This window comes from Lepisma saccharinum, chromosome 21, assembly GCF_977018435.1.
Source record: "Lepisma saccharinum chromosome 21, izLepSacc3.1, whole genome shotgun sequence".
Lineage (NCBI taxonomy): Eukaryota > Metazoa > Arthropoda > Insecta > Zygentoma > Lepismatidae > Lepisma > Lepisma saccharinum.
In genome coordinates, this window is record NC_139249.1 from 5,289,980 (window position 1) to 5,305,670 (window position 15,691).

General features: G+C 37.9%; 1 protein-coding gene across 3 annotated transcripts in view; it reads right to left on the reverse strand.

Moving 5' to 3' along the window:
- Positions 1-15,691, reverse strand: part of Chi (LIM domain-binding protein 2 Chi) — a 96,468-nt gene that overhangs the window by 6,496 nt on the left and 74,281 nt on the right. For 2 of the 3 annotated variants that reach the window (XM_083143080.1, XM_083143078.1), the window contains exons 6-8: positions 15,201-15,410; positions 12,679-12,811; positions 8,369-8,490 (exon numbers count right to left, since the gene is read on the reverse strand). In XM_083143080.1, the coding sequence (XP_082999206.1) occupies positions 8,369-8,490; positions 12,679-12,811; positions 15,201-15,410 (465 nt within the window). The remainder of the gene's footprint in view (positions 1-8,368; positions 8,491-12,678; positions 12,812-15,200; positions 15,411-15,691) is intronic. The other variant, XM_083143079.1, reaches the window with a different exon arrangement.

Consider the following 15,691-nt stretch of genomic DNA (forward strand, 5'->3'; position numbering starts at 1 on the left):
CTTACATCCAAGTATCAGGTTAGCTCCAAGTCTGATAGTATAGATCCACCAAGCTTTCTCAAACCTCTGAAAATATGCAAACTACAGGCTTCCCTGTAACTTTCACTAGCGACACTGCTCCCATGCCTGGGTTTCAGATGAGTTGGTGGATCAATACATGGTAACACTTTTGCTAACCTTACCTACATTGATCAAATACAATAGCACCAGAAGACACAGACACACAAAAAAAATTGAAGCTGAAGTTCAATTCTTAACCAAATGTGTGGCACAGGAATTATTTTACAGTTCATCTAAACACAATGTTATCAATAGAATGCCAAACTGTTTTCACCTTTCCGCGGGCATCCATGTTTATATTCTTAACACTGCAATGGTCGGAATGTAAGTACTTCCATTTCTTATCATAATTCTTGATGAATTAAGTGAACTTGGCAAGATGAGTAGTCTTTGTTATATTAAGATGTGGCATGATCATAAGATCAAAATGGCAACAATGAAACTCATTTTGAACAAAAATTAGAAACATTACATATTGAAAACATGAAGCTACAACCCAAAGAAAAATATGAATAAAAAATGAAATATTTTATGTTAATTTAGTTTGCAAGGAAAAATAAAAGTATTGTGTACATGCCCAGTTTGCATCATCATGAAGAGACAGTGGAGAAAATGTTTTAAATAACCTGATCTGTCAGCTACTGAGTGGCCTTGGTAATGAGTATTCAGTTTGTTCAGTTGTGATGTTGACCCATCGTCTTAGAAGGTAGTATACACATGAACCTCCAACATAGAAAAGCATTTGATTCTAGGAAGTGAAGAACTTCTCAGTGCATAAGACAGGCATTCCAGGAAAGTCAATGTCAAGTCTTGTACGAGGGTGATTCAAAAAGTAAGGTAACAAGAGCTCTCCTGGACAAACTATTCCACAGGCAAATATACTGATACACACTTTACTTTTCAACAGTCACCATGTTTGTCCAAAGGCACCAATGCCGGCATAGAAGAAATCTGCGTTAAGTCCCTGAAGTCGCATCATGATGGCTTCCTGAACTTCCATATCGCCTACCACCCAGGTCCGAAGAGATGGAAATCACTGGGTGCTAGGTTGTCTCCAGTGTCACATGATGCACCCATGTTTCTTCAGTCCTTGTAACAATACGGTGCAGGAATGGCACTCCTTCATGAAACCGCATCAAGTGCATGAGACACAATCCCATCCAAGTGGCTTTGTGGCCTTCTGCAAGTTGCCTTGGCATCCAACGTAAACACGTCTTTCGGTAGCCCAGTTGCTTATGAACGATCTTGTGCACACTGCCCACTGAGATGTTGAGTTCCTTAGCAATATCGTTAAGTCAAATGCGACTATCATCCTGAATTAGACCTTCAATACAGCACAAATGCTCATATGAGGTGGACGTGCTTGGCTGACTGGATGGTTCATCTTGCACATCTGTCCTGCTGTTATCGAACTCAGTGCACCAAACCCACACCTGTTTCTGTGACATTACATTAGCACCGTACACAACCAGTTGATGATTGATTTCTGTTGGTGAGGTGCCCTTCAGATGCAAAAACCTGATCACACTGCACTTTCATGCTTACCATGTTTCTGTGAGCACAGCCATCTTCCAACTGATATTGTGAGGGTCTGACGTAACATATGCGCCATCTAAGGTTGTGTGATAAAGCTGTGCTTTTCTGCTGCAAACCTGGTGGGACATTTGAAGAACAAGAGGGCTATGATAGCTGTGAGAGCTCTTGTTACCTTACTTTTTCAATAACCCTCGTATTTGTCCCTAATATCCACAAGGCCTCATATGTTCTGCGAGTTCCAACTTTCCATCTTATACTTTGATGAAGTCACCAGTTGTTTTGTAATTTTATTCTGGTGATTGCAACTGTATTGGTATGATCATCTGATGACATGTCATTTCAGTGTGAATTTTTCCTAAAGGTGTATAAAATTCAAATGCTTCATGTACTGAAACCAATGACTTGAATAGCATGACCGTAGATATGCTGAAAACCATTATTAAACATTGTCTCGATATTCGTTATGTCATCAAGAGTGCCCAATGTTGAAATTTAATGAATTAATTGTGAGACAAAGACTTTGCAAGTTTTTTAATGTTTGGATACCTTCCACCTAGTGATTTTACAAATTAAATCCAGAAAAAAATATTTTAACTTCCTGTTTTGAATAAAAATATATGGAACAATAAAACTTTCACCTTTTAATGCAATGTACTATACACAAATAGTACCATGTAAAGCATAATTGCAGTTTTAAAAGTATATTACATATCCAATTGTAAAAACTATCCAGAAAGTAATTTTTAAGATGTACCCCACTCAATTGAAATTAGTCCCAAATACTAACCACGTGTAAATTTGTTTACATGTAGGACACAGAAAATTAAAGGTTAAGAAGAATTTTCAGGAGATTCTAATGTTTTGTTTTATTGCTATTTTTAGGGAGCATTTACACTGAAGTGACATGTTACAGACAACACATGAACCCTGAAAATGGAACAACCAAATGCAGAGATGGAAGGTTCATTTTTCAAGACACAATAGGCAAAAAAGCTCCTTTATGGTTTCAACTTCATTATATGTTGCACATAAATGAAAAGAACCACATACTTGCACACACACACACACACAAATATATGTAATACCACGAAGACACTAACATATACTTAATAGGTAATAACCACAAACGAAACCAAATATTTTTCTGTCAACCGAAGGAATATTCTACTGCTACATTGCAAGACAAGAACTGTTTGAAATGTCTGACAATGCTCGTACTAAAGGAATTTTTATGAAGAAATGCATCAAAAACAAAAATGAGCAAACTCCAAACTTGGTTACATTTTCTTTACAAATATTTCTCTCCAGATTATGAGACTCATGCACTAAGGTGGTCATTACAAAACGTCACCCCTAACACAACAGATTATTTTATTTACCAAGTCAAATGCAAGCAAAGAACTGTTAATATCAAAAAATTCACAAGCACGAATGCCATGCAAGATTCTCTGTATCACACATAACTCAAAAAGTTGATGTTAATGCAATGATGGCAAAAGCTTAGACAAAACGTGAAGACACACCTAAAGAAGAGCAACCAACAGCTTCCTAACAGACCACAATGCATCTGCAGAGCGAGACCTCCCCACAGCACTACAAGCAAACCTTCAGCCGCAGGGGTTCCTGATCAATGAGAACACACACATTCAATGAGGTGCCTGTAAGTGAGCTAAGCATGTTCTCTTACCCTGAACACGCACTACTTACTCTAGCTGCCTCCCTGATGCAACAAGTACTGTTTCACCATGAAGTACTAAGCAGATAACTTTCTCCTCCTTTTCAATGCTGTTGCATACAATTCACATTGAGCACACGAATAATTTACTTGCCGGGGTAAAATACACTGAAGTGCCAAAAGTCATGGGATACCTACCTAATAACGAGTGGGACCCCTCAATTACAGCGAAGTGCAGCAATTCGACATGGGAAGGACGCAACAAGTTGCTGGTAGTCTGCTGGAGGGCACGAATAGTCCGTTCGATGACATCCCACATGTGCTTGATAGGGTTCATGTCCGGTGATCTAGGAGGCCAATTCATGCGTTGGAATTTGCCAGAAATGTTCCTCAAACCAGTCGCGCACCATTGCAGCCCAGTGACATGGTGCATTGTCATCCTCGAAAATCCCATTGTTGGTAGTGTACATGAAGTCCATAAAGGGTTGGAGATGGTCATCAAGCAGCTGAACATAGTGATGAGCGTTCATTTTCTAGTTCACGAGGACCAGAGGACCAAAACCATGCCAAGTAAACACGCCTGACACCATGACGGAGCCACCACCAGCTTGCACATTGCCTTGTTGACAACTTGGGTCCATGGCCTCATGGGGTCTGCGCCACACCCGGACCCTACCATCTGCACGTACCAATTGGAAACATGACTCATCTGACCACGCTACACGTTGCCAATTCCCTAAGGCCCAATGCACGTGTTCCAGAGCAAATGTGCATCGCTGTCGCCAATGAATAGCGGTTAGTAGCGGCACACGTGTCAGTCTTTGGCTGTGATATCCCATGGAGACCAAATTGCGTTGAACTGACCTCTGAGACACGTTCCTAGGATGTCCTGCATCGATTCCTGCTGTCAGATCATGCACTGTTGCTTGTCTGTTTGCCCAGACGAGTCTGCCCAAACGTCACCGGTCGCGATCATTTATCACTCGTAGGCACAAACTGCATTATCCCTGATGGGTCGTAATGCCTCCAATGCGGTACTCACGGTCCACCCTTGATACTGTGGAGTGAGAAAAGTTCAGTGTCCGGATGACTTCCGAAATAGCATGCCCCATTCGTCTAGCACCAACTATCATCCCACGCTCAAACACCAATAATTCCAGTCGGGTTGCCATCACCACGGTACATGACGTTTCACTGCACTCACAGAAGTCTACCTGACAACACTGCAACTGCTTCGCGATGTTCGACTGGTTTGCCTCAATGTTCCCTCCCGCTATCCCATGACTTTTGGATTTCAGTGTATATCCATAGTCTACCGTGCCCGGTACACTACTAAACATTGCAATATCAACCCTTAAATCTAACCGTACCAGTGGAGCCAAATGGTCTGTTGAGCCACATCAGAAATATATACAGGTGATCAGATATGTGTATATACAACCGTATTTACTCATGTATAATGCGCACTTTCTTCCACAATTTTTGCCCCCAAAACGTGTGGTGCATATTATGCACAGAATAATTTTTTTAATGTTTACGGAACCCTATTATGTTATATATCATTGGAAAGCTTGAATTCTGCAGTTTCTGAATATGGCAACAATATTCCATTCAAGATGGTGATACTTATTTGTAATGCAGTCGAAATAAGCTCATTACAAAATGAAGGAACATTCCGACTTTTATGGTACATTGCATGAAAAAAAAAAAAAACGATAAAGAGAAAAAGGAAATAATTAAAAAGTATTACTGCCCAACTAATATGACACATTTGGAGTGTGTAAATGCATTAATGGATGAAATCTTGTGCTGCTAACTGTTAGTTTGAGTATCCTGAATGTGTCTCCTATAAATGGTTTGTTAGTCATAGAAAAAGTATATATATTTTGAAGTTTTAAAGAGGAAATGAGCAAAACTACTTATAAAAGGTTAAAGGCCATGTGCCACAATTTTTCACTTTGCAATGTAATGTTCTCCTCTTGGTCCACATAGCAACAGGTGACTCATTGAATAGGAATGATGTAATTCACTGTTGATGTGCATACCAACAGCTTTACGACCTACAACTAAGAAAGACATTTCTTGAAGCTGGATTGTACTGTGCATTATATACGAGATATAATTGTTTGTCACTTTTCCCTATCAAAAACCAGGGTGCGCATTATACACACGTAAATACGGTATACACAGTGTGATCAGAAAGATCTTTACAATTTCATAATCCATGACTCTTCATTTCATTTAAGCAAAAATGGCAACAAAGGTGGAAAAATAATTGAATTCTGCAAGACAAATCCCATCGATGTAGTGTGTGGGAGGTTTTGAACACATTTCCACCCATTGTCTGTGACCATTACCACAAATCAGTTTTTTCCCTCTTTCTATTCAGGCACAACATGACGACTTTTTGATCTCGCCACCGAAGTTTCTTGGTTTGAGTCCTAGCCTGAGTATTCTACATGGGCATACTTTCATGAAATCATCCCTCATCCTCATTGGGGCGATTAGCCAAGGGTGACAGAAAAGAGATGTAAAATAAAAGATGCAAATACAAGAGCCATGATGTTGTTAAAGTGCAAAGATCTTTTAGAATAGCCCTGTATGAATGTGCATTACCTTTGCTGAGATTAGCACAAGGATATTCAGCCACTGTTTAGTGCATCAGACAAATGGACACATTCTACCTGGCAAAATACAGCTAGATGCATGCAACAGGGTATGATTGTTTTCTTACCTATTGATACAAAGATAAGATCTAATAAAACACAATACATGTAGATTTATACCAAGCCTCACATTAAATGTCAAGATTTTTTAAAAAGGTAAGGTGCCACACATTTTTGCGAGCTTATTTTGGTAGCATCTGCTCCCGTTGATAGAACGTTTACTGTGCAAACCTGTTACATTTGCGAATGCAATCTATGAAAATGTCCTATGTGCATGGAAAAGGGCAGTCAAAATAAGAAACCCCAAGAATAAGCTCTAGATGTACAGGAAAAAAATATGCATAGCATCTTACATAACTGTTACCACGACTCAGAACAGCTTCCTAGATAATATCTGCATAAGCCAAAGATCACATGGTTATTGTGCCAATGGAATACTCAGCCCGTAAAGACTTTACCCACCTGCTGGATATTTCATGACATGCTTCAATGGTTCATTCACCTTCTTAATTTAATGCATGTAACCAGTTGCCTTTATGCATGTAAATACTTCAAATGCTTTGAATATGTTTTTAAATAGAATAGAAAGGAGGCATGCTAGGTTTGTGGATAAAATATAACTTTCAATTCAGTGCTATCATTTAGAGAAAAGTTATGAATTCAGCAGCCACTTTTTACCATGCTATAAAAATGGAAATAAGGGTAAGACCAGAAGGAAAGAAGTGAGAAATACAAAGAATAGCAGTGAATTGCAGGATGGAACAACCCGTTGAGGGCCAAGGTCTGCCGAATGGCTCTTTGTTGCATGATACATGATTCCGTTGCCCTGTTTTCTAGACCAAAGTCGTTTAGTCTTTGGAATAGCTCCCCAACCGCCCTTATGATGTTAGCTAGCATTTTGGAACTTCACTGAGGATCAAACCCAGAACAGCATATACTTATAGTGAGTGCATGCTAACTATTTGGATATGCATGAACTGTTACAAATTTAGCAATTTGTCTTGAAAGAAGTTAAAAATATCTTTAACTTACTGTCTACAAAACCTGATCTCATTTACTGATGTCCTTGTAGCAAATGAAATTGATACGTATTTAACTAAGACTCCTTGGAAACAAAGTTACGAGCCAGCCCACAATAGGTGTGTTAAGTAGTTCCACATAGCAGTGAGCATGTGAACTACAGTGCAAGCGAGGAAACTGTTTGAGTTCCTGTTTCGACTGGTGTCAGTTTTATTGTGGTAAGTGCGATACTCTTCTTGTAATAAATTATCCTAATCCTGAAGAACATTGTGAAACACCCTGTATAAAATCAAGTATGTTGGACGGGGGTGTGGAAAGAGGATGCTCCGATCAGCAAATGCTGAGTGAGCCAGGGATAAACAAAACATCAAAACACAAGTCCCTGGCAGGTATGTTGACCATTACATCTCATCCCAGTCTGTACCTACAGGCAACCATCCTCTGGTCTTCCGGCTGGCTCTTGTGCCTACACTTCAGCAAGTTTTTTTTAAATTTTTTTTTAATGTAATTTACAAGGCAATGTAAAACAACATCAAAACACCCTCAATATTTTCACTATCCCTAAAGTGTCAAACAAAATTCAATGTGTGATGGTGTAAATAGCTTATGGCACATAGAGGATATACTATAGCTTTTTAGTAAGTTATAATTTGTTCAGTGTTGCATGCTGAGATGAGTCCCAACACTAGCGATGCTTGAACATTGTAACAATTGAAAGTTGTTCAGAATATCAAATTCCAATGCATTTACACCACATCAATTGACTGGTCTTGCTTGGAACGTGGAAATAGCTGTTATTTATTCACAAAATCCAATTTTTCACACAACACTAGGGCAAAATTAATGAAAATTTGAATTTTTTAATAATTTCCAAGATGATTAATACGACTGTGGCTGGCATTCCTGCAGACCCCAGGAGATACCTGGACTCCGGAACAGTATCAGCTTATACCAGTACATCGGCATCGGTTACGATTCAATTTCATTTTTATAATTTAATATCGCTTCTCTGTCACTTTTGGCTAATCACGATTAGGGTGATGAGTGATGATATTGATAGACACACTCAACAAAGAACATCCATGACCAGGTTAAGATTCAAACCCAAGACCACTGGCGTCATAGCGCACTGTGCAAACAACCCTGCCACAGAGGTCGGCTTGCATCAGTTACGAGCTCAGATCTCGTCTCAATTGTATTCTTGCATTGATATACCAGTAGTAGTGTACAAGGTAAACAGTAAGCGCTCTTTTGAGAAGTCTCCTATCCTTCACATGTTTCAAAACACCTACCTGTTATAAATTATATGGACACTGAAGTGAATGTAAACCACATCATTAAATAGGAAGACTTATCACTTGCAATACTAATTCATAAGCAGTAGTTTGAAAGTGACGGCACCATTACTTACTTGGGATGCTAGCGAGAAGTTAGGTCCAGGAGATCGCTTCTTGTTCGGGGCGGGAGGTGTGCTGTTTGCACCTGATTGTGAGCCTTTCCTTTTCCGTCGCTTGTTCTGGGGCCGGTTTGTCTCTGGACAACAAGAAAGGTATGACAATAACACAATAAACATTCCCACTTGGGTAAATTAACTTTCTCAATTACTCTGCAGTGAATTAAGGACTACTTCAAACAACATACTTTAACTTTGAAATCTTGCTGCACAATGATATGTCAACATTTTTACATTCTACTCTTCAGTCCATTTCTTTATTCATGAAACATGAAAAATTCAAAAACTCTACCCTTACACAGCTAATTTAATTGGATCTTCATGTACAGCTTTTTATTCAATTATTAGCTATCCTTGATTTGAGCAAAATTCATTAATGTAAAACTTGCATTCTAGTTCTTTAATAGCATAATGCAGGTTAAAACTCAAGCTTTACTCAGATAACCACAAGAATATTTCTTCACATAAATGTTTGAAGTATTTCAATACATGACGAAAAATAACAAGGTGTCAGTTCGATCTCAATCTTTGTGTGTGCACACCTTAATTTTTTAATATATATGTATATTCTACAATTTAAAACTTATGTCCAATCAATTCTGGATATTGCGTATTCAAGTATCACGTCTATAAACCAAAAAGTGTGCCTATTTTCTCCATTTACATTTTGTTTGAACCAGTCATTTCTTTCTTGTTGAGAACCTACTCAAGATTTACAACACATACTTTCTCCACCCCCCACGCTCCCCCTGCAATCCATACTGTAGGCTTCAAAATAAAAAAAAAAGCTTAGCAACATTAAGTGAGCAGTGGTAGCTCAGTCATTAGGGTGTCTGACTATCATGCGAGAGACCCAGGGTTAGATTCCCAGCGGAGAACCATATTTTTTTCCCACCTGTTCAAGTAGCTCTGGCACCCACCCAGCATCATATAAAGTGGGAACCTGGAGAAAAAACTGGGGGGTAAAGGCAGCCATGGGCTTGGTGCTGATCACATCACCCTCAACTTCGGCCGTGATCAAGAAACTCCACATCCCCTATACGCCTTCATTGCATGGTGCAAAGCACAGGGGAGCACTTTAGTATTTTTTTTTGTACCTTATGCTACCTCGTTAATGCTAGTAAAACTATTCCAAAAAATGTATGCATGTTTATTTAAAATATCAAAATTTCCTATCTTTCTTTAATTGCTATGTTCCTAGCTTTAAAAGGTCCGTTCATAATGCCCTTTTGAGCAAGCCGATAAGGATGTAAAACTGTGACTCATAGGGATGAAGGATTGCTGAGGAAAGTTTGGTATTCGCTAATTTTAGCAAAGGAAATGTGCCTCTTTGTTCTTTCCTTCCTCTTGAATTAGTGTATTTCCAGTTATTTTTTTAATGCGATTCATATTGTAGTGCCAGAGTGACAATAAATAATGTCTCACTGTGCTGTAAGCACTTCAATATCTCAAGAAAACAAAAAATTCTGATATTGTTTACCGCATATTTCCATCCGATGAGAAGTTCTGAAAGAGCAAATGCTATTGAAAAGACAAATTTCAGGTTGTTATTTTTCCGAATTTGTAGGAATTACACCAAAGAGCAGCCTGAAGAATGGCGCCATTCCTACAATGTTATCCGTTACACTAGCTTAGTGATGATAACAGTGTTCTTGCAAGACGTGTCAAGTTGGGATTGCAAAACGCATTTTTTTAAAAAATAAATAAATAAAATATATATATATATATATATACCCCTTCTGGACTCAACCTAGCCAACCAATAACACTTTCCCCTCTTCCCCGAAACCACCCACCTTATGCAGTAAACACTGGTGAAAGTACCTTACATTTGTTTCCTATCTTCTAACTTTTTCTGACAACATTGTACCAACGCTACAGTTAGTATTCTGTGGTCTTATACTTCGTGAATATGTGCACCGCTTTCTTCTCTGATGACAATGTGACCGAGGTCACGAAATATCAACGTATTCTTTTCCTGTGGTGTTTACTGTCTCCTTCGTCATTTGTATTTATCCACCCTTCTGGCACCTTTTCTCATACACACACACACAGAGTATATGATCTGACTACCATGCGAGAGACTCTGGTTCGATCCCTGGAAGGGGACAACCAGAATTTTTTCTAACTGTTCAAGCGGCTCCGGCACCTAGGGACATGGTGCTGATCACATCACCCCCTTGTGATTACTTACGGAGTATATGATTGTGAAATGAGGAAGACTATACTTAAAATACAGCACATTGAGAGCTTTGTTAATAAATTTGACCTGAAAAATTGAAAATGGTCATAAACCTCTATCCCCAAAATTCGGATTAAGCCTCCAAAATTCAGATAGTAAAATCTCCAAATCGAGATTTTAAACTTTTTGGAATCTGGATATTTTTTCGGCCATCCTTAGTGTGAAGGCAAGATGTGCTAGGAAAAATGTTCTCATTAAGTGTGTATGTCACCTCGAGAACAAAAATCTTGATCAGTCTTTATCATTTGTTGTTCAATACAAAATGAAAAAATCGTAAAAACAAAACAACAGAAAGTACTTCATGTTTTGTCAAGCAAGAACGTTCTTTTTATGGAATTCGATATTTGAACCACAGGATCCAAAAAATTAAAGGACAAATACCATGAAACAATTTTTCCAGCACTAACGTGATTAAATTTGTGTTTTTGCTCACTTATAATGTTTTCTATGCACTACCACATTCATGTATTCTGTGCAAGTTGTGTTGCGATGCTCTTCAATATGTGTTTTTTTCTCTTAAAAATAAGAGCATTGCATGCTTTACAGCGCTGGAAAAGACACCTGGGAGAAGTTTCATCCTGATGACATCACAGAAACCCTACCGGTGTTGTAAACATAGGGGCTGGAAAAAAGGGGAGTTATGAAGAGTAAACTAGCGGTCCACGGACCTAGGTATATTGCACTGAAAATAATTATATTCATTGATCTATTTAAATTCCTGCTGAACTTCACTTAATAGTCAAGCTTGTAGTTAGGAAATGTTCAAATTATTTATCATTGGTTTTTTTTGGGGCACTTTTGCTATTTTATGCTTTCTTTAGGGTAATAAAAACATAACGTTTTCAAAACCAGCATTTATATAATGCTAGGCTCATTCCGGAATTCCTGGGAAAGGGATGTATGTTGCTGTGGGAGGGAGGGTTGTGGATTTTCTTCTTGTGCTCTTACCCTTCTGTGTGCTGCTGACCGATGCCGACACTGCAGTCACTTGTTTTTATTGCAAATGACAGAATAATGGACAGCAGGACATGTACAGAGCTGCAAAATGAGCATTAAACATATATATATCTATATTTGTGTATATTTTACGTCGTTTTTCTCCCTCCCCAGGTTAATCCAAACGATAAGAATGTTATTTACATTTGTATTTATTTTGCATTTCCTTGTGGAAGCTGTATGCTATACGCACTATATACATTTTATTTTACACTCTCTGGCAGGGACATTTATAATAATACACCAATTTTTTTTTTTTTTTTTGGAGTATATGCCTTCTGTACTTCAACAATGTTTGCAACATTTAAAAAAACAACTACTTCTTTTTGCATCTTCTAAGGGTAGAAAGAAGTTCACATAAAATGTTATATGAGAATAATTTGGAGTATTTGATATAGTTAATACTAATGTGATGTGATGAGCTTTGTGCCTCAGTAACTAGCCTTTATTGTTTTACTGGAATTAAACAAGTATCGGCATCGGCAAATGGTGGTATCGGCTCAGCCCTAATCTTAAGCCATAAGTACCAAACGGGGACTCATCCGTCGCTACAGGTAATATAATTTTAAAGATGACTCTGAGAACATACAGGAACTCTGTAATGTTGGAAATGGACTGTTCAAACTTTATTAAAATGTGGTTATTTTTATACTCTTTTTAATTTCTTCACATTATTGAAGTTTATATGCAATTTTTGGAGTAAACTGAAGAAAGCATGTTTTGGTTTGTACCGGTACAATTTTTACTTTCCAAGATATTAAATTTTATTCAGAACAGTACATAATTTCAAAATTCACACTGAAAAGGCCTGCTAGGCTAATACTGTGTAAAACAGACTGGATGTCCAATCTACCACACACAGAAGCAAACATCTTCAATGATCCAGAATTGAAAGAACATAACCACCGACTGTGATTACTGTGCAAACAAGAGATATGTGCACGTGACTACTAATAGCACAGTACTATGAACGTCCCAGCATGCAATACAACTAGAGCCCATGCCCAAAAGAACCAGCCAAGAAAATCTACCTCTCTTACCCGGTGGGGCAACCATCCTCTGCCACTTCTGGAACAAGGTAGTCTTCAGGCAGTCTCTGGGGCTTAGAGCGTACGCCTTGTGCCTCGACATCAGCTCCTGCATTGGTTCCAATATTACACACAGCTGCAATGGGAGACTCAGGTCAAACTATTTGATGCTTCTGTGATTTGTCTTATGATTACAACTAGGTGAGCCGATGTCTCTTTGAACTAACACTTATACAGGGTGGCTACTGTAGGACTGATAAAATCCAAGTGTAATTCCTGTGTAATAAAGCACTGCCAAATTCTTTGAGTTTCAAGATCATAACTAATGGTTTTCAGGGTGAATTTTCCAAAAAATTCAAGGCGCGCACGCACGCACGCGCGCGCGCGCGCACACACACACACACACACACACACACACACACACACACACACACACACACACACACACACACACACACACACACACACACACACACACACACACACACACACACACACACACACACACACACACACACACACACACACACACACACACACACACACACACACACACACACACACACACACACACACACACACACACACACACACACACACACACACACACACACACACACACACACACACACACACACACACACACACACACACACACACACACACACACACACACACACACACACACACACACACACACACACACACACACACACACACACACACACACACACACACACACACACACACACACACACACACACAAATATATTGTAACAATATAAACGGTCTGTGTGATTCCCATGTATCCAGAAATTCTAATTCGATTTAATTAAACGGTATATTTAAAACATTTAACTTGACGCCTGTAGTTTACATTTGCCATTTCACATACTCAGACTCGAAATACATCTAGAATATTCTAATCTGCGAAAAATTGTTTATTGTGTGAGAATTTCAAACTCAAACCTACCTAATATTCTTGAATATATCTTATCTTGCAATAATCTTCCATCTGTCAGAATGCTCTACAAAGGACACTAACAAAGTCAACAGATCGAAAGAATTCTGTTTTATTTTCACACAGCATTCTTTTTCTTCCTCAATAAAAATAAAAACTAAACTGTAAAAAACTTGCCTCAGGGCATTTATAAATACGTATAAATTCAATAGGATTTGGATTAATAAAAGTTGGAATATTTCATATGTACGGAGAAAAATTCAAGCGGAATTCACACATAATTCCCAGTAGTAGCCACTCGTCAAACCAATGCTTCAAAATTGTAACAATTTAAAAAGTTTACATCGGAATATAAAAATATATATGTAATCATTAGAGCCACATATTTACAGTGTGTCTGCCAAAATAACAAATCGAAAATTCTTGACCTTTTCTTTTTTCTTAACCTTCATTTATGGGACCCCTACTTAGGTAAAGTTGGAAATCAAGCCAAAAACGCAGAAAAGTGAAGTACAATAATGTAAATCAGTCAGTCATAGCAATAGCATAAATTCTTGACCACAAGAATAATTTTTTGACTTTTTATAGACTTCTTTACCTTTTGTTGACTTTTATCACTTTCTTCACTAGTAGACAAAATAAATAAAAATAATAATAAGATTTTGGTACAAGAACTAAGCACATTTCAGGATAAAAATTGGTATAGTGGTATATAACATGGCATTTTGGTAAAAAAAAATTGCCAAAATTTGATTTGAAAACTTTACTTATTACACAAAATTTTTCCTTCCTAATAGCATGTTTATGTAGTTAACAGTGTGTGTAGTTTTCTTGCTGTATGGAGGAGTCCAGTCATTCTTTCTTATTATTTTTTTACAGCAGAAATAAATTAATTTTCTGTGCTTTTGCGTAATCACTGGATACTTCAGACTCCAGAAAGTGTCACATCTATAAATACACTCAATTTTTCAGGTTTGAGAATTATTTCGCATCATTTTGTGACAAAACGTGTTAGGAAAACACACCTCTTGAGAAATGAACATTACAGGGTGTTATTTCACATTCCGTGTTTCCGGAATTATACTTCTAATAGCACATTTATAGTATAGTTATCAGAGTATAAAGTTTATTCCTGTGTAAAGGAGTCTATTTCTGCTCTCAAATATTTACAGTAGAATTAAACAATTTTCTGTGATTTGCATAACTCGCATGATAATTCAGACCTGTGAAGGTGTCACGGTAAATAAACCCTAAATTTTGTGTTTAAGAGTTTATTTCACATCATTTCATGACAAAATATGCTAGCAAAATGCACCTCACACCTTTCAAAATCATTAAAAATTAACACTCCAATGTGTTATTTCACATTTTGTGTTTTCGCCAGAAACAAAATACGCATGCCTCTACCCATTACATTTGACCACGTGGCAACTATTGCCACCTACATCTAATTGTGGCAGCTAATTCAAATAGCAATTGAGGAGCGTTTTATGTCACCAAGTGACAAGCTACAAGTTGATTAACTCTGATGAATGCAGCATTATTTAATCAGAGCGATACTTACCCTGAGGTAGTTGAGGGTGGAATTTGTGATGCCCTGACGAGTGATGTTCTTGGCCAGTTGCTCCAGCATCGCTGGGTCCTGCTGAGAGTGCATGGCCACTACTGATCGTGGAATAAGCTCTCTATGCGTCCGCACAGCAAAATGCCACGACTTTATTCTCATCAAGTCATCAAAAGTGAATTCCAAAATAAGACGACCCTCTGTACAAACCTGGAAAATGAAGAAAACAGAAATATATTTTAATAACCAACCACTTAAAAACATGAACAGAGCAAATTTCTGAATAAAAGTATCATATTTTTCAATACTTGATTATTTAATTAGACTGATACTGCATAAAACCCACAAGGTTAATTTCACACCACTACTTTCTTTTGTGCAATGTACTTGTAGTAACCAAAAGCATAGTAAACTTTGTTTTAAGTCCATTTGATATGCAGGCAGACTAATTGGGACTGGGCTTCTATTTCAATATGAAATTATAACACCAT